Genomic DNA, 27,621 nt, shown 5'->3' with positions numbered 1-27,621 from the left:
GTTTATGTAAGATTTCCATGGCAAATATTAAAAATGTATTAAGAAGATCTTTTTTTTACTATTAGATATCTACTACTATTTGATCTGTATTATTAATGTAAATAATTATAGAAAATATTTGGGGTATTTTTGACAAAGAGAACGCATCAACACGTATTAATAATTATTGTATTAAAATATTAAAAATAATAAATTGCGCAATTATAGATGTTTTACTTCAAGAGAGACGTCGGGAAAATTTTACAGGTCAAGGAAGGCGTGGGCTCAGAAAGTGAGAACCTATATGTTCTATAATATCAGATTGTTGGAAGTCTTATAATTGTCTGCACGAGAAGGTTTTCAGCATATAGCTGTTAACCACTCTCTTCACTACAGCGATCCTGAAACTGGTGAAAATACCATCAATATAGATGGTACATGGAGTGCTGCTATAAAACGGCAACTGCGATCAAAAACAGTCGATAGCCAGTTCGACTCCTACCTCTCACAGTTTATGTGGCGGCGTAGGCATTCTGGCAGCAGTGACCTCACTATGGATTTCATTAAAGGAATTTGTGAGGTGTACCGGCTGGCATATGAGGATTCATGAGGTGAGTTTTATTTGTATTCAAGTAGTTATATTTGTTTAGTGAAAAAGAAAGGTTAGATTTTTACGCGTCTTCGGGAGAGATTCAAGCAAACAATGGAGTTGTTTTTGAAAATTTAATTATTTTCACTTATTTTAGTTTCGTGTTGTCGTTTCTATTTTTCTTTATTTAGGTTGCGACGTATTCTGATGTCATGAGACTTTGACGTGTTACATGTGGGCGTGGAGAACTGGAGATGAGCAAGCAGTGATTGGCATCTGCCAAACACTGCTTTGTTCCTGTCTCTTTATTGAACAAGATCCCAAGTACCCAAGATCTGAATTTTTACCAAAATTTCATATGCAAAGGAAAGGAATATTTTCATTATGTTTGCCTTTACTGATTAATTCTGAAGCAGTTTCTGTAGCAGTAATTCTTGTGGTGTATCAGGTCGTGTCAAGACCTGATACACCACATCAGGTCTTCCCCTAATACCACTGTTCATTGTACTACCTCTGCGAACTGGGTTCTGGGTGCAGTCCTGTGTAAATTTCAGAGCGAAATTCCACTTTTTCTTTTCTGACTTTTTTCAAAGCGACAACCAGATCATAATGACACCTGACAAGACCGCTTATGATCTTCATATTGAGAGATTGATCCCATTACAAAGTAATGAAAAGTGTAAAAATATGAATTTAAAATTGTCAAACTGGAGATATCCAAGGATTGGTGACCAATTTCCTTAGAAATTGGGATCTGTTTTATCCTCGGGATAAAGCTTCACAAGCACTGATACATACTTCGGCATACAGAGGCACAGATTATGGAGACATTTTACAAATTAACTCTCAATTATTTATTTAAATGAAATTTACCGAAAGCTACAGTTACTAATGAAGTAATTTAAAAACAAATGCTGCAGCTCTTTTTTACTAAAAGAGCTTCATAATTTGTTTCATATGCAATACAATTAAGGATATTAATCCCATCTTTTCAATTAATTCACTTTTTCAGCTTCAGAACTTTATTGCAAATCCAAATTTTCCACGAAATCTTCATATCTTTGAAAATAGTAGGTTTTAATATACGTGTGCAAATTAAATATATATGTATAAATCAAGTAAATTTAGGGAAAACTTAGTTGTTATTTACACTTAACAGGTTGGATGGCCCGTTTACAAAGGGTATAAGTCATATACAATTATAAAATCTTATTAAGAAGCATACAAAACGTTATTGTACAAGTGAGGCACAGTCTCATTACCTGCTCGTAACATGAGACTTTTGTCCCGAATTTACTTGAGTTTATTTAACTTTCTGTACCATGTCACATTTTATATATGTTAAATATATCTGGTTACTAGGTTGTTCAGATTTTCATAGTGCCTACGTACTCACCGATGAGACTCCACTAAAAGTTAAAATTGCGGTACGGGTAGTGAGTGATATCCACTTTAAATATAAAAACAATACAATTTTCCATTGGAGTAGTGTTTTTTAATTTATTTATTTTTTTTATTATTTAGAGTAGTGCAGTACCAAGCCAATTCGTGTGGAATTGCCTCCACAATACGAGATCGATGCGCGCGCGGACACAAATAAATAATAGTAATGTGGAAACCACTTATTTTATGGAAACAAAATATAAAAGAAAGAAGGCATGTACAACTAGTTTAAACTTCGTTTCATTTATTAATCACCAGTATGTACAGCTACAAATATTTTAAACCGCGAATTTTCTATGCTATTTGACCATTTTATTATTATTATTATCACAATATGTTCACCTAGCTACATCCAGAGTTGGAAAGCATAATGACAAAATCCTTAAGATTTCTGGTTTGTATAAGGTCCAATTTCTTTTCTGAGAGCTTCTAGTTCGGGAATTTTCTTATACTCTTGTTCAACTGTAAGCAGCTAAAGAAAAGAAATACACTGTTATTCTTTCTCCTTTCAGTTATCCGTAAACACACACGTGCATATACATAAAAAACGCTGTCACTAAATTTTAATATGCATTAATTAATTTGGTATTTATAACTAAGAATTAACAATGTGAAATACATAAAAAATTAATCTTTTTTTTGGTTTCATTATGATAAATATTTTCATTCATGTGGTATAAGTGTTTGCTGTAGAAGTGAACTGTACCTTCTCCCACTGGTAGAGAATAAATGGTGTTCTGTAATCCCCAAAGTCGGCAGTAGTGGCATACGAATAGCACACGAAAGCCACTACTCGGAACGCGGGGTTGTTAAGCAAAATGCTGTTATGACGGGTTCGTTACTATGGGAACAAGCTGCAAAGAAATACTTATTTATCGTGAGCAAACATTTCCAAACTCAAAGCATTGTTTTTGCATTGGTCATGCAACGTAACTTGCCTTCCAAGTATTTGAAACGAGAAACAAAATGATTAACAAACCCTCGTTTTGCTAAACAAGATCAAATGTATTACCCTTCCTTTTTCTTTAATAAGTAAGTATATATAAGAAATTCAGGGTCCACTTTTGAAATAAACATTTGAAATGTCAGCTGTTCACTTAGAAAGTTATTTGTAAGAGATTTAAGTTTCTGCAGAAAAAATCGACTGCTGGATGAAAAAGCGACTTCCATAAAGAAATACTTCAACGACGTGCAGAAGAATGCAGAGTTCCCAACATCGTAATGAACGTCGTTGTCATGCAAGTGCAACAACAGACACGCCAAAATAACATCAAGAGTCCGGTATCACACTATGTTATTACATCCGCGCATTTTCGGCACGCCTACAGGTCGCTAAAACAGCGGCCAGCCTCTATCACAACCGATATCGTGAAAGAGACAGCAACATAAGTGTGCTTTTGGTACACAACATGCAGGTATGCAAATGAACGTGAGGTCACAGAATAATAGGCCATCTTCACCGAATTTTAAGAAGTAGGAATGTGTGGGGGGAATAGCTTTAGTATTGTTTAGATGTGGTCAAATTGTGACTATTATTACTTTCTTGAAGGTCCCCCCCCCCCACTCTTATTAGGATGTCACAGAGACAGTGAAAAGGATAAGTGAATAGATGGATGGCCGACGGAGAAAGGGAGGATTAGACATAAGACTGCCAATTAAGACATTTATCGCTATATATGGAACACAAGTCAGAAACCGTTGCAGTATGCTAAATTCACTGTTGTGCGGGTTGTTTATACCATATTTACTGTAGCATAGTTATTTTTGTATCAGTTTATTAATCCTAGTGCAGGGGATCTTTACTTTTCGTACACACCTCCTTGCGAATTTTGACCTGCCACCGCGCCTTTCTTACTCTAGTTTCAGACATTATAAAAGAAAAACACCATTAGAAAATTTTGTTTTGAAACACCTTGTTTAGTTTCATTTCGCTATTTAAAATGAAAACGTGAAGCAAAAAAAAAAAAAAAAAGAAAAAAAAAAGTATTTTGGGAGAGACTTCACTGCCATAGTTCAGAACCCCTGCACTATTGTAGTTCACTAGTGTATACTTGTCTCACCTTAAATCGTCTAGCTGGTTTAAGGTGAGACCATAGTCTCGAACTAAATAAGTAATAAATTGTTAATATCTAAAGATTTATAAACAAATACCAATCGCTATTTTGAAAGAATAAGTTCTTACAATTCATTTAAAAAACTTCATTTGAAATTAAATTAAAACATAGGCACACTTGGCTGTCTTTGTTACTGATTTAATAATAAGCTCATTGGGATAATTAAATGAAATTATGTGATGAGCTACCTTTGACACGGGTGCCGGAAGCCGTCCCCGACTAAAAGATGAAAACACACTCCGTGCAGCCAGAAATATTAAACGTGGAGGAAAAAATTAAATTGCTACATTTATACATGAAAAACACGTGGAACAGATAACATGAATAGATAAAAAAAAAAAAAAAAATTATAAAATGAACAGATACATCGGAGTATGAAAATCAGCTAGGTGAATGCACAAGAACTGCATACCACAGGCTGTATATCTATACTGCATCATGAGCTGTATTCGATTTACTTCCAATACTGAACTGCACATGTAGCATGATGACCGATTCCGATGTTTGTTTCTATTGTGAAGTAGTACAACTTGAGACTTCATTTCGTAAAGTCAATGAACAACCTCCAGCCAACCAAAATACAGTTCATGTGCTTTCTTTAATAGGGGCGTTATAACTGTCAGCGAGATTTAATTGTGTAATTATTATTGCACACACACAAACACACACAACAAAAGCTATCTGGGAATTTACGCATTGATTTGACACTTTAAAAGCACATTCAACTGCAATAGAAACGACCAGAAAGTACAAAAAGAGCATAAGTTTACTAATACAGTAAACCCTCGACTTTGCGGAATAATAGGGAGAGGGGGATGTCCGTTAAATCGAAAGTTTTATTTTTATTATTTGTACCCTAAATAATTTGACAATTTAAACCTTACTCAATATATGTATGCATTAGAAACACTGAAATAAACTTACAGAAAAATTTATTTACCGTGAAGAAACTGCACCTTTGAGGTTAATACTGGTTGCTACCCTCAAAAGGTTTGTATTGCCAACTGTTGAAAGGCTACCATTAACATTTTACATCAACGACAACTCCGTAAGCTTAGCATTGCTTTTTACAGACACGCCAGAATGTAACTTCTTCAATTTCTGCGAAATACTCATATTCACACGCTTTCTCTTTTCACCAATTTTCTCAGGGGACATGATGGTTATAGCAAAGAACAGGATGCAGATGAGGGCTAAACTATGATAGCGAGAGTATGAAATAAACAGATTGGACCCCACAACCAAATAATTATCGAGTTTTTATGCGTTTGACGAAATAATTGTGAACATGTAGAAATCAATGAATTCACATGCTCAACAAAGGGGCTACAGTTTCATTTCGAGTGGTCAGCGCGGAGGTATAGTAGTGCTTGCGTTTGAGTTTACTGTATTTTGTGCTGACGTGATCCCTCAACACGGTAAATTCTTGTATGATTTGTCTTGTAAGTTCCTGTGACCCTATGCGGCCGTTCCGGAGTTGCCTTATGTAAGGTGATCCCTAAACGTTAGTTCAACTAACAAAAAAAAAAAAAAAAAAAAAAAAAAAATATATATATATATATATTTTTTTTTTTTTTTTTTTAAATCTAGGATAGCTGAGAAAATAATTAGAATAAGAGAAAGTGCAAGACTCGCTGAACTAATCAATCAAAAGATCCAAATCGAAACCTTTACAAAGAACAGTTTCTGATTGTCATGTGACTAAATTATCCTGCTGCGCGTGGCCAATTAACAAGATAAAGGATTCTAATGACAAATGCTAGATTAAGGAGGGGAGTAGGTGGATTACGATGAACTTTTACGTTTCATGCCGCCAACAAAGTGATAAGGTGGGCAGGGCACGAGAAAGAGTCAGCATCGTGACGCGATATGACTTCATTTGACACGTGCCTGCTTTTTAGCGGTCAGTGACCTTGCAGCATGAAAGGAAAGTAAGAGTACAAAGGAAGAAGCTCACTTGAAACTGGTTCGAAAACTTTCCTTTACGAAAGGTCATTTGTCTTCTGCTGTCGAAGTGTGGCCATCGACAGGATGAACTTCCCGTGTGTGGAGCACACCGAAAGAACAATTAATTACGCCTGGACAAAGTGCTCCTCACCGGCCGGGTGTGCAATCAGCGCTGTTACATAATTAAGAAAGGGACTTCCGATGTTAGTAGCGATCAAGGAATTGGGCATTGTCCTTTATCTATCTAATTACTGCTTATATACTTACCTTTTGAGGCTTCTCGGGATCTATGCGTTCGTATGCAGGGCCTCTTTTCTTTATTATCCTGAAATACAAACAGTAGATGAAACTGAGATCTAAGAATAAAATATCTATAACATGTTTTAAACCTGTACGCGATATTAAAGAGCGTGACATAACAATTGCAGCAAAATTAAAGTTTTTTCAGCGACACGCGAAAGTAGGGGATTCCTGGATTTCTCGGCGCAGAAGTCGTAAAAGTAACATACAGTTTTGACTGATTTTAAACTGTCTTCCGCGGCAGCCTGGTTCGTACGATGCATTACAGTCCGCTACTCGTTTAGAAAGTGAATTTCGATTGATAAATCATTCCACACTCAGCAGTGTGGAAATATTTATCAATAGAGATGTAGTTATTCGATCTCAGGCAGGAGAAGTATATTTTTTTCCTATCAGTTATTTCGGGATTTTCAGCTCGCACAAATCAGGCCGTGATCACAACTTTTACAGACGAAATGCACACCTATCAGTATGAGCAACAAGTTCCGATGCCGTTAAAATAATAAATAATTTGTAACGCTGGACTGCTTGTTTCACTTAAGTGATAAGTGATAAATTGCTATTAATTTCTGTAATAATATATTATATATAATAATTAAAAGCACACTATTACGCGAAATTAAGATATTTATTTATTGAATTGTTACCGTAGCCCAGTGGTCAGGAGCGGGAGTGCAGTAGCACACGCTCTTTGAGTAGACCGGGGTTCAACCCCCTGACTGCTGAATACGGTCGATCTGCCAACCCGCACTGGACCAGCGTGGCAGATTATGGTCCGTTTCCCTCAGCATGAATTGTTGAGGAGGCTTCCATCCTGCAGTGGGTTGATAATGGCTGCACTTTATCTTTTTACCACTTCAGTATACAGTTAAAACGTTTTGCGACGTTTCGAAGTTACATTGAACTTCTTCTTCAGGTATAATCGGAGATGGAACTGAATGTGATTGGCGTCCCGAGTCTTCAGGCTTTAATCTCTACTCCAGAGATTAAAAGTGCTGTACGTAATAATAGCAACCCCTACCTGCCGTTACATTTTATACTGTCTAATCTCTCCTGTCGAAAGAATTCCTTTTCAAACACAGTTAACCTTTTTAACAACTTTTAATTTAATTAATGCAAGCAATTACAGAGTGAAGAGTCTATCGGAAGCTCTCAGTTTACTTCAACTATAGAACGGAAGCACCCCGAAGGAAACTCCTCGGATAAGGAGTTTGTAGTACTATGTTAAGAAATAATACCCAATAATAAGCTATATAACATATGTAATAAGCAATTAACCAGATGTTTATGTAACCTGATATCAAGAAACATATCATCATTGAACCACCATTTTGAAAGATACGCTGTAAATAATTGCTATACTTTTTTTTTTTCTTTTTCTTTTTACCCTTCTAGATCAGACTTGGTAATCAATCAGGTGTGTTGTTCTAGTGGCACATCTGAAATATATATTACCTGCGCGCGCGCGTATGTGTTTCTCCGTTAAAGCAGTCATGCTTCTGTTTTGTTTCTTCATTGTGAACTTTCCGAAGATATGACAGAATTTTTCTGGCTTGTTGGGCCAGTGGTGAGCTGTTTTTTTTTTTTTTTTAAATCAATGAGTTCACTAATTTCGGAGGAGGAAAAACTTACTTGGCGAAAAAAAAAAAAAAAAAAAAAAGGAATAAATAATTTGTATTTTTCTCCGAACAAAACTGTCTGAATCCAACCTTGGATCAGCTGGTTCGCCAGCCCACAATTTCTTATAAAATGGCTCTACCGAATCCCTACGACCTTTACACTGTTGTTGCCACACGCGCAAAGTGTTATGCTAAACGGCTTTCCTGTTGATGAACAAACCGGATCAAGTCAGAATTTGAATAGTTCAGGCTCGACGCAGCCGAGTGGTTGAAGCGTGATTGCAGTAATGCACACGCGTTTGAGTGGACTCTGACGACTGTTAAGTTGTGGTTCACGTGACTGCTAAATACAGTCAACGATTGTATTGATTGTCAAAGTAAACTCCACTTGCTTAGTGATCATGTCGGAGTATAAACAAGAACGATTTTTTTTTTTTTTTTTTTTTTTAAGTTTTCGACAAAAGGTTAGAAAACAGCAATCAACAAACACTTCAGCACATGCTAACACACTGTAACCAGACATAATACTCATTTGAGCACCCACCACTCACTTCATTTAATCATGTGTACAGTATTATGTTTCGATCTTGTCGGATGAATAACTCCCCTCAGCATCACTATCGCGATTACATTACATCAGATATCTTCGAAACTCTACGTAGTAGAATAAAAAAAAAGAAAAGAAAAAATGATGACAGATTTGAATCCAGTGTTAAAATCAAGAATCACCTATTATCATTCATGTCGCAGAATCGCGTTGAACAATGATACCTACGATCATGACGTCATAAGTAAAATACAGTAACGAATCAGATTCTGTAAAATATATTTTTACCCAACAAGAAAGCGCTCGCGCAAAATTGCTCCGAACTTTTCTTAAAGAATTGAACTTACATGACGTCACTCTTCTGAACAAAACAATATACAGAATAGGCAACGACTCCGACGCAGGCCGTACCAATGATTGCAACGAGAGGAATAATCTGAAAAGGAAGAAGAAAAAAAGTTATTCTATAACTCGCCATTAGACCCTGAAGAAACTTGTTTAATCTTCCAAAAATATATCTTTTGTGTGTCGCTTCTGTTTGCTATCGATATGTGATGAGAATTAATTTTTATTGAGGGACATTTTTAATATCAGTTTGAATATTTCAGTTGCACACGTGCGAACATGTGCAACTTCGTTTCCTCGATGCTCGGTTATCTGCTCCAACTGATTCTTCATACACAATCATAAAACGAAAGTCACATCCTGCAGTACTCACATAATTCAAAACAATTTAAATACCAGAATTGTCACATATTCGATATCTTTAGACACTCTTGTCTGATTTCAATCTCTAAAAATGTAAGCTTGAAGAGTATTTTTATCCCCTTGTTTGGTAGCAGTGTGGAAAGATTTATCAGTCTTTTCCTTAGGAGTAGCAGAGAATAAACATCATCTTAGAGCTAAATCCACCGTCCCTTCCTGATTATAAAAAGCGGGCCAAATGCAGTTTTCTGAGAGATAATTTGTACAGTTTAAATCTTGAAGTTAATTCATGCCAAATTACTTTATTAATATTATATCTGTGAGGCTATTTATGAACTTAAGTAATTTGCTTAAACTGCTTTGGGTAATTTACTTCTCAGTAAATTGCATCATTCATTGGCAAACTCACATAAAGCCACCGGGCGGTACACGAGAGGTCTTTTGGGTGAGGGGGGCGACGTCATCAAACTGAAATTCAGAAAACTGAGTTGTATGTGTCCAAATTGTAGGTACTTGGGATAATTATTATTTATTTATTTTATTTTTGTCGAAAAGGTTGCGAAACACGGGCGTGATCCTGTCCATTTCATCACGTTACCTATCACGATACTGCTGCTGTATAGTGCCTACAAGAATAATTATTTTGGTTATTATATATGATGGAAGTTACGGGAACCTCTGAGAGGAATGTGCAATTTATAACGTCGTCGCTACAGGAAGTACAGTATATAGTAAAGGGCAATAAAGAAAATATGGTTATATGACGCTTCTTAAATGAAAAGCCATAATGTAACTGTTGCATGACTACTGAAAATAATGAAGTCTGAGGGACATTCGAACAGGTCTACAAATCGGAAATCGCCTTACGCTGCACGAAAACGAGTGAGATTAGAAAAAAATAACAGTCGCAAAGATTATAAAGAAGAAATTGGACCTTTTTCCAATGTTGGATACGAGTTTGTGACAAAAGTCTCGCCATTGAAGGGCCGCCGTAGCCTAGTGGTCAAGCACGCGGATGCATAAGTACACGTGCCTTGAGTGACCGGGGTTCAAGCCCGTGACTGCTGAATACGGTGCTGTTTCTTGTATTCTGTCTATCTTGTTAACTCCTCTGACTGTTTGGTCGTCCCGGAGTATAAACAGAAAATTTATTTATTTTTATTATTTATAAGGCATAACTGCAAAAATTTCGCTATAACGTAATACAAGCAAACCTACAACTGCATAATAAATATTTCTATACGAAGATGACTGATAGAGAAAATTATTTCCTTATCGAATATGGCTCAAAGAAATTTATTCATATTTACACCATTCGTGTATTAATTGGTGGTGGCAGCTGAAGAAACAAAAGTGATGATGCCTGTAAATTTTTCACGCTGCTACTAAACAAGTTAAAAATAATCCTTATAAATTTCGAAGAAGCGGCAATTCTAGCATTGAAAATTATTTTTTGGTGTTTGTGTACGAAAATTCAGAAGTTAGAGTAGAATTTAGAAGACTCATAAGTTAGAGTGGGTGAACGAACATCGAGAAAACCAAGACGTCACAATGCATGTCCGCATGTGTGAAGTATTTTTGATAACAGAAGAAATTCATATATAACCTGTATTTAAAGAGATCTATGACTTCATATGATGGAAGAAACGACTACTTCGTAAATTGGGCAGGATAATAATGTAAATTCAAATTGAACGGGGCTGGCCATCAAGAACTCGCTCGAATGTTCTTGAACTAGCAAAATCTTATAAAAAAAAAAAAAAAAAAAAAAAACTAAGCCGAATATCAAGATTTCTTAAATAATATGATGGAACTAAACGGTATACGACAGAATAAAATACTTTGATTGAGTGCGTAGGCCATATAGAAAAATCCGAAATATTAAAAAGTGGTATGACATGATATGATATGGTAAGATGTACACTTGATATAGATGTAGGAAAGGAAAAACCTGACTCGAGTAAATAATACAAAGGTCTTTGAGATAACAGAAGAGGAGAAAAGGCAGTATGCACTAGAACTTAAGAACAAGTTTGAGCTTCCGCAGACTGCTCAGGACCAAGATATCGACGAGAAATATTACAACTTTCTGAAAGTGATAAAGCCCCTATAGGGAAAAAGAAATCCAAAGAAGAAAAAATTAGTCAAGAAACACTTGTTATGATGAACCGAAGGCGAAAAAATGAAGAGCAAGATAAACACTGACAAGGAGAATATTGAGTATGCTGAGTTATGCAAAGCCATTAGAAAGAGACTCAGAGAGGACATAAGAAGATTTAACACAAGAAAAGTAGAACACGCATTAAGGGAAAACAAAGGATTTAAATCAGCATCCATGAGCAGTAATACAGAAAGACAAATGATACTGAAACTGAAGAATAGCGATGGTGTACTTATAAACAGCAGAAAAGACATAATTTAAATAGCAGAAGACTACTATAGAGAATTATACAAGGAGCGAGGGAATGATGCCAGCAGTGGGGAAGATGGATTGCAAAGTAGCAACACATACGACATACCCGATATTCTTCCTGATGAGGTAGAACATGCATTGAAGAAAATGAAGAATCAGAAATTCCCGGGGGAAGATGAAGTTACTGTAGAGTTGTTAAAATTGGGAGGAAGAGACATAACACAAAAACTGGCAAGGCTCTTCGCAAAGTGCATTAGAAAAGGTGTGACGCCTAAGCAGTGGAATAATGTAATCATAGTTTTGCTACATAAGAAAGGAGATAAATCAGAAATTGGAAATTATAGACCAATTAGCTTGTTATCCCACATCTACAAGTTGTTCACAAGGGTCATTACTAACAGATTAGAAAGAATACTTTATGACACTCAACCGAAAGAGCAAGCTGGCTTTAGGACAGGATTCTCAACTATGGATCACCTTCACGTAATATCACAGCTAATGGAGAAAGCAAATGAATATAAAACACCATTATGCCTGGCATTTGTGGATTATGAAAAGGCATTCGACGCCATACAGCATAAGGCAGTGTTTCGGGTACTGGAAAGACAAGGCATAGATATACCCCACATATTATGATTTTGAAGAAAATATATGAGAATGCTACCTCCTTTATTAGACTAGACAAAGACAGTAACACATTTAAAATCGAGAAAGAAGTTCGATAAGGAGACATATCTCCGAAGCTGTTTACTGCTGCCCTTCAGGAAACTTTCAGAAGATTAGACTGGTCGCAGAAAGGAGTCAATGTGAATGGAGAGTACCTAAACCATTTACGATTTGCAGATGATATTGTGGTCATAAGCCACGATCCCAAAGAATTAGAGGAAAATCTTAATCAGTTATGCACAGTTAGTAAAGATTTTGGACTAAAGATGAATATGGCTAAAACAAAAGTAATGATGAACAAGTATGCCACAGAAAGGGAAATAATAATTGAAGGAGCAGTAATTTAAAAAGGTGGAGTCATATACTTATCTGGGACAAGTTATTAGCTGTAATAATGATAAATGGATGGAAGTCAAAAGAAGAATAAATTTTGGATGGATAGCATTCAGGAAATATATTCACATACTGAAGAGCAATATCCCAGTTTGTCTGAAACGTGAAATAATGAATCAATGTATACTCCCCACCATGACTTATGGAAGTGAAACTTGGGCACTCACCAAAAGAATGGAAGAGAAGCTGAGAACTACACAGCGAAGAACGGAACGAATTATATTGGGAATCAGACTGTTAGATAAGAAGAGAAACACATGGATTAGGCAGCAAACTCAAGTAACATTCTTATCAAAACTAAAGAATAAAATGGTCTTGGGTAGGACACATAGCTCGAAGACATGATGACAGATGGACTAAGAAAATAACAGAACGGTACCCAAGAGGAGCTAGAAGAAAATCTGGAAGACAAAGGCGGAGATGGATAGATGAAATTCATGAATTTGTGGGTAGTAAATGGATGGCCAGTGCTGAAAACAGAAGGAACTGGAAAGTTGCTGGAGAGGCCTTCATCCTGCAGTGGATTGAAAATGGCTGCTGATGATGATGATGATGATGACGACAACATAAATTTTACATATTCAGAAAGTGGAGTAAAATGGTAAATATAATTTCATATTATTGATTATTTCTATAGACAACTGTGAAGACAATGATGGAAGTTACGGAACATCATCTTAGAGCTAAAATTTTTATCTGCTTATTTTCATAACAACCTTAAATGTGTGCCTACGCGCATGAAGATGTAGAGCGAGTCAGCGTTTTTCTTTATTTCAGTAGCAAATTTTCATGTTGGTATTATGATAATTTCACTGGAAACACAAAAGAAATGTGTTTATTATTCACACTCAACAACAACAGTTGTTTTAGGGCTCAAAAAAAGTCCCAAAACCACTACGAATTTTGTTCACTGGTCTGAAAAAATTCGTAGCTATTCATGTGAAATATAGAAATTCAACAAATAACAAAACTAAGGTTTTGTTATTTGTTGAATTCACTTTAATATTACTTTTATTTACAGTCTTCATTCAATACAACTGGAATTATTTTTTGGATTACTAAAAAAACTGCAGATTAATAACTAAAGTAAGTCTCAGTACTTTTTATGTAAATTTTGAATTTTTCCTTCCAATTCAGTATAAGGTAAAAAAAAAAAAAAAAAAAAAAAGGCGCGGCTGGATTCCCTAAGAGTCTGTTGTATTAAATCGACAACCCCCCCAAATGAACTATGTCAAGTAGAATAATAATTGAAGGTGCATTCTAATCTAAGTCATTGCTATTTATATGCGCTACATTTTGTTCGTAAAATTACACTAAAGCTTATCAGTTAAGCAATTTTCTAAAAATCGAGAATGAATAAGTATGATTGCTAATTTATCACATGAGATCTGCGTTATCAGGCAATCAGAAAGCCAAGTTCCGTTCAATTCAATAACTGACACAATTACAGTACAGTGTAATTATGTGGAGTGCTGATTAGCTTTAGGTTTCTATTTAAACTGGTGAATGAAGTTAGAATATGTGAATATTCACACACGCACATAAGCGAACAAAGCCAAAATCGAAAGTTACAAATGTATATTAATAACTAACGAAAGTGCCTGGCTTCGCACGAATTGCAGTAATCAAAATTTGGTGCAGGTTTAGTAATTACCTGTGTGATACAGCTCTTAAACCCTGCTCTGATCGAACTGGAGATTATGAAAGTAAAACATTTTAACGTTTTAAAAACTTAATTGCAAACAAAAGTATTTATGTCACAACTTATGAGTGTTAGACAATACTTTATTTATTGCAATGCTTATTAGCACATAGCTAAACGCGCCTATTGTCTTCTATCCGTCTGCCCAGTGGTCCGTAATTCTGTATATAACTCGACTCCTCGTGAATGGATCGAATTATTATCATCAGCACACGATGACTGAAATCTTGTGCTCTGAGCTTCTCCCAGCCATCATTTTAATGCTGAAAATTTGTTTTATTTCATGCGTCAAGACCCGTTAAATTTAGTGTACAGTATTGGCCATCGGTGTTGTGTGCTACTGTGACGGGAGATGACATCTCCGGGTTACTGCAGCGTCTAATGGTTTTATTGTTGTGCTTGCAGCTGAACCCCACAACTCCTACACCTTCGAAAATCGTCATCCTGAAAAAACTTCTTTTTTTTTTTTTTTTTTTCTTTTTTTTAAATTAGATTTATGTTTGTGTAACAGGTACTGCTTTGTGATCCAGTGTTTCCTGCTGAATTTGACATAGATCTCCTCTATATGATGATGGAATCTTAATTTTCGATCAAAGATCACACCCAGATCTTTCTGCATTTAGCTGCACCGGATTAAGACTCCATAAATCAGAGGCTGAATTATGAATGATGTAGGTTTACGAGAGGCCATGATAGCAGATTTTTCAGGACTAACGTGCGGGTCAAATTTCATGAGGAAAAATACTGTTTTCCTGATAAGGTATTATTGATGGTTCTTATAATGTCTTCTGCTTCATCGGTCGATTTTATTTTTCTTATGAGCTTTAAATCACCTTCATACGATTAATATTGTGAATTAGCGGGTAAATCTAAAAAGAATGCCACACAGGACGCCTCCTCGTAGCACGACCGCTTATATTTGTCTAGAATACGTTTAATTTCCTATTGAGAGTTGGATGGTTCTGTTGTCAAGAAGAGATTTCAGAAACCTAAATACTCAGCCTGTGATGTGGAAGTAATTGTATTATGTTTGTTGACGTGCTTTGATTGGAGAAATGAATGGGCAATATAGCGGATGCGCAGAAACGAAATGTTCGCAGTTCGTGCATAAAAATCATTGCTTTTTTTGTTATAAAGCAATGCTTATTGCTTGGTCATTAATGGTCATTGCTATACAGTGTAGTTACAAATGAAACTAGTTAGTGCACTGCGTACATTAACCAGTTTCATTTGAGGCGAATGCGAAATGGTTTTTGGAATTGTCATCTGTATAGCAGCCAGGGTCGGCCCGAGGTATACTGGCACCCAGGGCCGGAAGGCATTCCTGCGCCCCCTTCCAGATATAAAAAAAATTAAGGTGTTTTTATTGGGTTAATATTTTTATTTTTGCTAGAAAAAAGTAAAGTTAAAAGGACAACCAGAATATTTGTTTTGTCATTAAATCGTTTTCGCCCTTTCACGAAGCATATACGCCCTCTCAAACCTTCTACATCCCCAATGTCATGCGCCCCAAAGCGTCATGACATTGGGCTCAGGGTCGGCCCTGATAAGCAGCCAACATAGGATAAGCCGTGAAAAAAACGTGGGCTTTGCAGGTTGAGGCCATTATTTTTAATGTTTGCCCCTGTGCCTCCTGTAATGTGCATGAAAGGTGAACAAGGGAACTGGAGACCTCTTAAGTTGAAATCGCAAATTAGTGGGGAGATAATTGGAATGCATGGAATGAATTGATCCTTATCCACAGTATGGCCATTCATGCTGGTGGCTTCATTGACATTAATATAAGCAATGACATGTAACATTCTTGACAGTCAGACAGCCAGTCACTGCAATGTCACTGTAATGTAATCTGCCCCATTACATTACAGTGGGATGTAATGGGAACAAATTTGAGATTCAGCTTATGGGGAGGCACACCTGGTACTTTTGGCGAGTTGAAAAATTCTGTTGGTCGGTTGACGGCTTCATTGTTGTTTGGTTTAGTGTCAGTCGTTTGATAAAGGAGCTCTTTGTTATATTATTGGCTGCATTCTTTTTTGATACCAGGCTGGCTCATGGGCAGAGCCACTTGTGGAAGTGATGAGGAACATTTGGAAATGCTGTTTCTTTCAGTTTGTAAAATTTTGAAACAATTTTTCCGATAGTTCAGTTAAAATACTTCCATATTGATTAACAGATGTAATGGAAATTACGTCTTCCATCACAAAGAACTTGACCACTCTTTCAACTTACTTGAAGATGTTTGGATTAAACCTTAACCCGTCAAAATCTGCAATAATGACTTACTCATTGAAACAGCAACCAACAATAATTCAACCTTCAGTTTTAGGTACTCTAATTCCAGTGGTTACCTGCCATAAAGATCTCGGGGTATATTTTGATCCGAAGCTGAAATTTAATGATCACACAGAATACCTCCGGAAGCGTTTTAACACCCTACGCTGGAAAGCGAAACAACACTTACTTCATTCCAACGATGCCGCAACCACTACCAGATATCTTCAAGCCACTGTTTATCCGGCTATTTTATATGCTGCTGAAATTTGGGCATCTGCGTCGCCTTCACTTCAAAAACCGGTGTTCTCGTGTGAATACTGGACCCTGAAATGGGTCACAAATAAGCATCGCCAACCCCCTCAATTGAGAACAACTGACATGGCTGAGCAGCTAAATGTACCCAGGATCCCGAGGTTAATTGACAGCAGGCGTTTAATTACTTCAGTAAAAATGTACACAGGAGTAATAAACGCCCCAAACATCTGGGATTTCTGTCAGTGGCACAATCCTACGCCATCCTTGAGGTCAGAGCCCACACTAATCCTCAAATACAACCGGTTGAAACTGTGTAGTCGGTTCCTACCTGCCCAGGCACTCCCCAAAATTCAGGCACTGCTCCGTCTTGGAGTCGACCTTCAGAAATTAGTTACCGACTACAAATACCGTCACATGCTCCTCGAGTGGATTCCATCTGTGGAACTAGGATAATTTCCTCCATATGACGTTTAGTCCTCATTTTTCATTATTACAATTTACATGTTTGTAACTCATAATTTACATGTTTGTAACTCTTAATTTCCATGTAACGGTAATTTTTTTCCCTTTTGCCAATTAATTTCATTTATAATTTCATTTATAATGTAAAACTCCTGGCCATGTCGAGTATTATTGTCTCTAGTACATGTCCTGTACTTATTAGCAATAAAGAATTTATTTATTTATTTATATATTTAATGGTTCCATTTCCCAGTTTGAGCACACATTCAGCAAATGCATCACTCTTTAGATGTTCTAGCATTTTTTTGTCATTAGGCTGAATATTCTGAATTTATGAAACTTTCAGGCAGGCTTATACTTCATCAGCTTTGGTTAAACACGGAATGACTGTTTGGCGAAAGTCAGTAGCCAACACCATAGTTACTCCCATATTTTGTTATCAGGGATCATTGTGCTATTATAAGCCTTAATGAGGCATTGGTTCACTAATTCCCTAACAGAAGGCTGATATTCCTTCAGAAACTTTGTTTTGCCAAGTGCCCCTGAAAATGTTGAATTTTGGCACATCTTCACTTGCCAGATTTAAACAAAATATGATTCTTTTTCCTGTTAGCAATGTGGCAACAATACCTCACGATTCCACAAAGGTAAATCTTTTTCCAATCTCATCACTTTAAAGCTTTCTTAAATGTTCATTAGATAGAGAAGTAAGCGAAAGGGACTGTTCCATTCGAACATTTAATAAACATTTTAAGGCGTCCTCGTTTATAACATTGACATTAAGTAATTCGCAAAACTTGTAAATCCATTACAACTTGTATTTATTCAGAGAGGACATTTATTTTACCAGATGCACAAAACATGTAACCTCTAATATTGATATTAATATTGCAAATTTTCCAATTAAATTGTTTTAAATAATGGCACATCTCTCTTGCTATTATTGATGACATTATAAGTATGCAATAAAGAAGATTTATTTATTAAAAATGCAAAATTTCCAACTTATCATTGGAAATTTTTCGGTATTCAAAATTTAAAAGCATCAGACACTTGAAAATTTATAGAAATAAGGAAAGAAAAAACAGACGTTTACATTTAGGACTAATCAGCTTTGCTTAAATAGTTTTTAACGCAATTTTCCTCTCCGTTTTCTGTATTTTGAAACTCCAAATACGTTTTCTGTATATTTTATATTTGTATTATTCTCTGTAAAATTGAACATTTAAGTTCATTAATAAATATATTATTACTAATAATAGAAGAAAGGGACTACTCTCATAAATGAGCAAAATATTCTGCTTAAATTAGAAATCTGATTTATCAAATGCGATAAAAGCGTCACTTTAAAGCCCCTTTCGCTTTGAGGTATTTCTAAAGTACCTAAATAGAACACACTCCAAGGGCTCCCATAGCATGGGCATCCTGGATAAACTTCGGTGTTTTTCTTTTATAAGAAACTTTTCTCTATTTTTATGTTTTTAAACTCTGATGCTTTTAGAGTAGGCCTTTTTTGGGGGGGGGGGGGGGGAGTAACAGCTCTTTCATACTGCTCTGCAATTTCTGTAACGTTACAGAATTCCTTCTCTTTAGAGTTTAGACGATTCCTGTTTTTGCTGATTAAAGTGGCTGTTCAAAAAAAAAAAAAAAATACCCACTTTTGGGCCTTACTTTGCATCTAGTTCGTTCGCCCTTCCCTTTATGTTATTTTATGTTTTCCAAGAGTATCTCATTATTATGGCAAAAGCTTATCTCCTTTTCCAGGTTTCTACAATTCTCAAAAAGATAGTTTTTTTTTTCCCCTTTAAATTTGTTTTAATATTACATATTCCAACAGCTCATACATTGATTGTAATGTATCATTTATTTCTTTACGGTAATTAACTAAATTACGGTTTGAATTTAGATTTATGATACCTTTTAATCCAATGAAGTGGTGTTTCTTTATTTCTCCACTTTAGCTAATAGAGACTGCCTAGTTAATTTATAAAGCGATAGATGGCAGCATGCGTATGATGAAGTTGTATCAATTGGTACTGTCTATAAGTAAAATTATAGGAGGGGTGAAAAATGGGATGATGATTATTATAGAAGTGAAAGAAAAGTAGGAAGAAGAAAGATTGTATGTTAAGTAAAAAAAAGACAGTTGAATACTTCTGAAAGGTGGAATGCGTTTAGCAATATGCTAAACATGGTCTGGGGAAGTCTGGCAAATATCCTCTCAGTACAGTGGTTCTCTTGCGTTTATTGTTACAACAAACAAAAAATAAAATAAAAAAAGAAAGGCGTGATATGAACAGCAGCCTTTTGTTTCTTTATCTTAACGGTAGCTGTTATTTAACGGAAAGGTGTCTGAAACTTACGGCACACTTTTAACGATGATTTTTTTTTTCTCCTACCGTTAACTCATATCTTTAAGTTAAGATTAAAATTTCCGTCCAAGCAGCGATTAAATTTTTCCTTCGTACGCTTCATTAGATTAGCGATTAAAAAGAACTTTCAGAAGATGGCAGGAACATAAATCAAGGCGAACTTACGGAGTGTGACATTGGGTTCACTCTGAGACTAGCGTTCATCGAGTGAAGGAGGCTGCATCCTCCATGCAGTGGCGTAACTTGGGAGGAACGAGGCGATCAAAAAGCTCGCTGTTCACCGATTAAGATATATAAAAAGAATGGATCATTTCGAATAATCGGGGAATTGAAATAGAAGTTTTCACTTCTTAAGCAGACTTATGATTCACATTAGAAAACTAAACTAAACCTTGCACTAATACAATCAAGGTTATGAGGCGCCAGTATACTGGGTCTGTAAATTGCGTGCATTCTGTGGTCGGTTTGCGTGACTGCAGATGAAAAAAATAAAATAAATTTCCGTGAGAAAAAAACCATGCAACTCCTAGTCCGATATTCTGCCACAAAAAAAAAAAAAAAAAAAAAAACGTTAAAGTTCCCTCCATCCTGATGGGAAGTATTTCTCAACTGCATGGTGTGAGAGAGAGCAGCGGCACTTATCTACTACCCCACTCACGAGGATACGTTAGAGGGAAAATAATAAATGAGCATTATTACAGAAATACTGCTGCAAGTATACCCTTTGTCACTTTAAGTAGATTCATTTATTCATCAATTTTCTTTTATAATTTATCTTGCGAACCAGGTTCAACGTGTCTCATACAATGCATTTTAATTTAATTAATTACTTTTTCATCGTACTCTATTACACTCTTTTACTGGCTGGTGATCCAATAGAATTACATGATTTGGCAAGTGTTATGTAATGGCCCAAATCTGTCCCAGTTTCTTCACTTTAAATAACAAAGTCATGCGACGTCACTTTAATGTTGCTTCACCTGTGGAATGCCAGAATCTGTTTATAACTGTGAGTCCAAAAATCATACGTTTCGCGGTGTCTTCTCCGCGATTTTATTCTTTAATCTAAACAACAGTAAAGTAATTAAGTTTAATTAACTTTACCCACAGAGTAACGTTTATTTCAAGAAAAGTAACTAAGTTATATTTTTTTATTATTTATTTATTTTTTTAAAATTTAATCTTGCGTCACCCAAGGAAGTTTAGCACAAACCCCTCATGATACGAGCGCTGTAACATAATTGCGTTTTGTATATAATCTATTTAAAATGGAGAAAGGTATGCATTTTAAGTAAAAAGCAACAGCTGCTTGAAAAAATCATATTTTAGATATGATTTTTTAAAATAAAATTTTCATTTAGATTTAGTTTTACTAAGGGCATTTTTTTTTTTTTTTTTTTAAATACACAATTTAAGGGTCAGTTACAAATCATATAACTTGAATCCTTACGTTTATAAGATTTTTCCACCTTATTATTTACTTGGAGGAATTGAAAAAAAAAAGTTAAGTTTAAAAATTACCGAAAATAACTTTCAATTTAACTGTCAACTTTGTAACTCGTTATTTCTCCTGTCTGGTTAAAACGCAATACATTATGTAGGTACCTTCTTCACTTTGGCCAAAAACAAAAAAAGGAGTAAAATTTATGGAAGAGATTTTTGCAGTGCTAAAATAATTTCTTCTTTAAATCATTGACTACATAAAGAAGAAATTAAAAAAAAAAAAAAAAAAAAAACACAAAAATGTAACTTACAAATAAAACCTTTGTCCAAAACTTCAACTGTAGCAGGAGGCTCCATCAAAGCCTTACCAGCAGCCATAATGGCTGGCCTGACATCCTCATCCGATGTTGTCCAGCCTGGATATCCCTCTCTGGACAATACCAGAGACTCCGAAAACAGCATGCTGTTCGATGGGCAAACTTTGGCTGGATGGCTTTCGACGTCAGCTTCGATGGGATGCCTGCTCCATGTCACCCTAAAATTGTTGTCCATCGTCCAAGGAATGCTGTAGCGTCATGTTATCAATTTGATGGAATGCTTCCTTTGACAAATACTGTACTGCTTATATACAGCACGAGTTTGTATTGTATCTTATGTAGGACTTATTTTGTGATGGTAAAATTACTTTGGGACTGCAAAATATCTCTTTTATAACTTTTACTAATTTTTTTGCCAATGTAAAGACGGTACATATGTAATTTATTGCGTTTTAATCAGCCATGAGAAAAAAAACTAGTTACAGAGTTCAAGTTATTATTTTGGGTAACTTTTAACTTACATCTTTTTCCCACCTCCAGCTCCAAGTAACGCAATACAGTGGAAAAATTTTCTATAAGTAAAGGATTCACGTTACGTGATTTCGAATTGGCCTTTATATTGTATATTTAAAACAATATATATCAAAAATTAGAAAAAGTAAATATAAACTAAAAATCCATTTGTAAAAAAAGTTTATTTAAAATGGGTACCAATCTCCATTTTAAATAAATTATGTATAATATGCAATTATGTTCTACAGCGCTCTTATCGTGAAACACTTGCCCTAAACTTTCTTGGATAGCGTAAGTTTAAAAAAATAAATAATACTTGAAATTAACTTAATTTATTTTGTTTAGATTACAGTTAATTTATTTTGTTTAGATTAAAATTGAGGAGAAAACACTCCTAAACACAGGATTTTTTGGACCCTTTCAGTAGTAAACAGATTCTAAACGGTGGTAAGCAGATGAAGCGAAGTCAGAGTGACGTCATGTCAACTTTGTTATTTGTAGCGAAACTGATCCCACTGGCGGAAATACACCCCAACCATACATCCTTTGACGACGGGGAGGGGGGGGGGATGATCAGGCAACAACAAAAAGGTACGTATAGCATGAGTAACAATGGACACAACCTGTAAGCAACATTGTACGCATGCTAAGTAAATGCATATATTATATACAGTTTATCTTTATACAAAAAAATGTAATAGTTGAAGGTAATTAATTACAGTCTGTGCATTCATTACTTATTTCTCTGATATTTCAAAAATTAAGATCCTGTTTATTAAAATTCCTTTCACGCGATCATGACATCTAGTCCATTCGAAATAAAAAGTCTATTTCCTTCTTGGGACTGATCCTGTGAGAAAAAGCCAAGTTCCATCGAATTGAATTGGGACAGGATTATATCATTGTTCTGTAGTAATAAATCGTAGGTGGAGCATGTGTATACTGTAGTTTTTTGGGGAAAATCTGACCAAACTATATAAGTTAATCTATGTTTCTACTTCTCCTGTCTGCTGGAAGCCATCTTAATTCTTTTGTTTGTTTTTCACCACTTATTCTCCCTTTTGACCCTGAGAGTACTATTTATCTTATGGTCTGTCATAACGTCACTGTGCATAACATAACAATGATATGTAATACTGTATTGCATTGACCTTCCCAATGTGGTTGTCCACTTTTTAGGCGAACACTAAGTCATCTATTGGTTCCAGCAGTATTGATAGAGTAATTAATAATACTGTAGCACCAAGAAGAGATGCTCTGTGGCACTCTTCCTGTTGCTGTTATTACTTACGCCTTTTACTTACGCAAAATAAATTAACTGCAGTTTTACTGAGGTGTGTATTAAGCGCCAAAGCCACTAAGGAAATGGGGCATTAGTATATATAGCATCTGTAATTGCGTGTACCCTCGGTTGGTTTGCTGGACGAAAAATTTCAGTTTCTTGGAGGAAAACCATGCAACCGACTAACTCAGCCGCATTGTGAAGAAAGTCCACAGAAATTCTAAGCGTCATTGGCGGGATTCAAACTTACGCCTTTTCTGCCCTGTGCGGAAGGGTTGTGATTAAAACCAAGGGCTCTATGGGGCGTATAAAAAAGTCCTTTCCCCGCTTAAGAATTTACTATAACTCTGTTTCTCCCTATGGTTGCCCATGCTGCTGGTGCTTGGTTCCATAGGGTGCGGACTGTACCATTTCAATCAGAATTGATGTCAATCCAGCGTACAATGTTACTTTGCATTTTGAAGATTTGTCGAGCAGTTTCAACATTGCTTTGCAGGTTTTAGCTGGGACGTTACCACTCGATCTCTATGTAATTTTCAGAGGCTTATGTTATCGCTTGAAACGTCAAATTCTTGGAATTTCTATTAACGCTCAAGTCGATGTTAAAGCTGAACGACAAAGAATTTATTTGGCAAGAGTTGATCAATTTGTGGCAGAGTAGGTGGAATAGCAGAACACCGGGCAGTGTAACACGTAAGTTTTTTCCTGAAGTTGATACTTATGGTTAAAAAATCTGCAGTCTGGTTTAGTCTTGACTTGTTTACCTCCTATTTTTATCAGGACATGGATAATTAAATAAGAAACTGTTTAAATTTCGCTTGTCTCTTACTGAACTCTGTCATTGTGGCGGTGTGGAAGATTGGCAGCACGTGTTGTACTCTTGTCCCTCATACAATGAATTTCGAGTAACTCTGTAGAATGCAATTCCCAACTTTTCATCAGAATTGGAACCTAATTTTGTATCAAATGCCACCAGTTACCGCATCCTTCAGGATTTTGCTAAGGCAGCCTTCAATAAAAGGCTTCCAATTCTTTCTACAATGACTGCGCCTGCGAATGTTTCAAATTCAGTTCAAGACTTCACCTTCACTACAATGACTTCCATTTTCTCAACAAGATCTATAGTTTTGGACTTGTGCTGTGGGTTTTTTTGCAACTCTACAAGCGTCCTACAACTCAATTTAACGATTAAAATTCCTGTGCTCCTGAAATTGCTCTGCTGGCTGTTAACTGACTGTTACTTTGTTATTGGTCATTGACTGACTTTGCTACTGATGACTGCCGGACTTACTGGATGTCACATTTAACCTAAGCTAAAATGCTTGTGTAAAGTTTTGTCGGTTGAAAGGTACTGGCCTATGATTTTTTTTTTTTGAGGGGGGGGGGGAGGATTATTATTATTATCCTTAATCTTTGATATAACCTTTAATTTCTGATATTTATGTTACTTTTTAAAATTTAACGAGATTACTTGCTCTGTTTATTATGAAACCTCAAAGTATCATTTGTTTACCTCAATATGTTGAGGTTAATCTTGTGTATAGTATTTAATTTTTGTATAGTTTGTAAGATTTTTTTTTTTTTTTTTAACAATTTTTGGCAAGAGTCTTTGGCTCGAACTTTGTTTGAACTCTTGGCGTCCCCCTCTTCTGCTGCTGCTGGCTGGTAGCCCCTGGTCTACCTTCCCGTTGTAGTAGTGGCGGGTTTCCGACCTGCTGATTCCGGGTAGCCAAACAGGCAGTTCATTTCTGGCCATTTCTACAGAGTCCTGTTTCTTAAAAGTGAAACGAGTCGGAGATGAACTAAACACAGACCCAAAAACGGAGAAGGCCCGTTGTTACAACGAACTGACAAATATTTGGCAGACCGATAGGATACCTCCCGCAAAAGAGCCGTTACAAGATACTTCCTTTCAGATGTAACCTCTCTAGCGTCTAAGTCAGTCAAACCATGGCTCTCACTGTGTCTAGAAACCTCTTTCCTCGTCACAGGTTTCTGAACGAGAAGCTATACCAAATCTTCACCCAATAAATCGAGCTGTGCTCCTGCGGAGCAAATGATAATTGGAAACACCTACTCTTTGATTGCATCCTGTATGAGGATTTTCCACAGACACTTAGGAACAGCACCCCCATCATTGCAGAGAATCGTGTACCAGCACCTCCAGTCACCTGGCAACCTTAGCGCACTGCAGAACTTTGCGGCCAAAGTCTCTGAGTGAAGGCGAAACAAAAACAGAGATGGGAATGCCGAGAACTGTGGCACTAGAGAAACTCTTAAACATCCACTGTTTTTTTATTTTTTTTTTTTTTCCTTTTTTACCAACACCGCTAGTTTTTTCTTATTTGTCTTCTTCTATATATTATTATTATTACTTTTTTTTTTTCATAACCTGCACCACGGTTTTTTTTTTACCCTCCGGAATGGGTCCCCCAGAGTCATCCTTCAGGCAGCACGTGCCTTACTAGGACTAACCTACCTTACCATGGTGTGGACGAGTACCTAGAATCCTCTCCAGGTGATCGATGTTGCTGGGTAGCCAAGTGACCAGTACACAACAGAACAATCACACTATCCACACAAACATATATTAGTCACATATCTGGCCCTTTTACAGTGGCACTGTTCTTTACAGAGATATGAGGTGGAGTTGAACTGACATTCTAGGAGCTGCCCCTTACAAAAACAAGTCCACATGTCCCCCCCCCCACCATGGATTGTTTGATTATGGTGTGGGCTTTACTATTTTTCAAGTTGTACTAACTTAAAATATTCCTGGGTCAGCACTACATGAGGAACCACATAAAAACAAAGTCAAGTATCAACCATCTAGTAAGTCTGGTTTTCTCGATTATTGCAAAATTCGAGGAATGGGATTTTCCTCTGAAAAAGTGGTAAATGATTTTGTATACTATGTTTTCTTGTACCCACAAAGTTGACTCATTGCAAAATATAAGTTAAAATAATATTTTCGTATACAGTATTTAAGAGGTAAGATTTTAAAATGAGCACTTGCAAAATATACAAACAATTATAACTTCTATAAGGAATCAGCTTTCTGGACTCCATGTAGTCACCTTAATACTAAATGCTAAGTTTAAAACGAACTGTTTTGCAAGAATTTTAAATCTTATATAGATTGAACATTCTGCTTTGTATTTAATTCAGTAACAAAGTTAACAAAACGGCATTTATTTATGTAGTTCCTTAACATACCACGATGTCTTTTCATTGGTTCAGAAGATATATTGGTAGTTTCTTTCGTATCAGAAAAATATTTTATTCTTTCCTATCTACTTTATCGTCAATGAATCCTGAGGAAATTATTTCCTACCTAAGTTACTAACTCTATGACAGACAACTGCTTTCTTCTGATGTGTTCGATTTTTATTTTGCTTGGCATTAAAGAGAATGGAAATTCTGCTTGAAAAGGACGCCAATTTGCTTTTTTTTTTTTTTTTTTTTTAAATAATGTATACTTAATGGAATTTATCCAAATTAGAAGTGAACATACAACTCATGTCGGCGTCTCCGTAGCCAGGTGAGAAGGAGCAGCAGTGCGTAGCACGCGCTTCTTGATTAGACCGGGGTTCGAGCCCGTCACCACCAAATATGGAAAATGCGGAAAGGTCAGAGAATGACCACCGCATATCCCGGAGCAATATGGCCTTAGTTGCTAATGCTCCTAAAAACCAAATAACAACAACAACTCATGTCTGCTCACACATATAGTAAACTCTTTTAAATCTGTTGCAGAGTTTTAAAATTTTTCGGATTATAGAGAGAGAGAGAGAGAGAGAGAGAGAGAGAGAGACACTCTTAGTGGCTGAACAGTTTTGGAGAAGCACATATCAATGAATATTAAGTACTAACACCTGAACATGATAACATCTATAAACGGTTATATTGACTATACGGTAGCGAGTAGTAACATGTATATAATAGTTCAGTTTGCTCATATGTAAAGAAATGACAATAATAACCAAGTCACAGTAAATGCTGTCATGTGCTGTGAAGTCAATTTGAAATGCATGCCTGGTACACTATTGGATTGGATAGAATAGCAATGAATGTGCTTTAGAGAAAAAGTACTTTCAATTAGGAGGACAAAAAAAGTAACTGTTTTTTTTTTATCCTCCAGCTTATAACGAGGTGGAATTAAATCTGTTGTGCTCGTCAGTATTCGCTGGTTATGGAGGAGATTAACCAATTTGTATCATTCTCCCTCCCGCCTGTTTTATAGTGCAACCTCGTGCAACCTCTGCAACCGTCGTAGAGCTGTA

General features: G+C 36.0%; 1 protein-coding gene across 1 annotated transcript in view; it reads right to left on the bottom strand.

Annotated features, from left to right (window-relative positions):
- Nucleotides 1-2,235: 2,235 nt before the first annotated feature.
- Nucleotides 2,236-27,621, bottom strand: part of LOC150090879 (cytochrome c oxidase associated subunit FA4L3-like) — a 38,614-nt gene continuing 13,228 nt past the window's right edge. The window contains exons 3-5 of the mRNA XM_090380485.1: nt 8,886-8,974; nt 6,340-6,397; nt 2,236-2,483 (exon numbers count right to left, since the gene is read on the bottom strand). Coding sequence (XP_090236611.1) covers nt 2,394-2,483; nt 6,340-6,397; nt 8,886-8,974 — 237 coding nt within the window. The 3' untranslated portion in view covers nt 2,236-2,393. The remainder of the gene's footprint in view (nt 2,484-6,339; nt 6,398-8,885; nt 8,975-27,621) is intronic.

This window comes from Mastigoproctus giganteus, chromosome 1 (genome assembly GCF_048544385.1).
Source record: "Mastigoproctus giganteus isolate SK-2022 chromosome 1, ASM4854438v1, whole genome shotgun sequence".
Lineage (NCBI taxonomy): Eukaryota > Metazoa > Arthropoda > Arachnida > Uropygi > Thelyphonidae > Mastigoproctus > Mastigoproctus giganteus.
The sequence above is the reverse complement of the archived record's forward strand: the minus strand, read 5'-3'. Positions and strand labels throughout refer to the sequence as shown.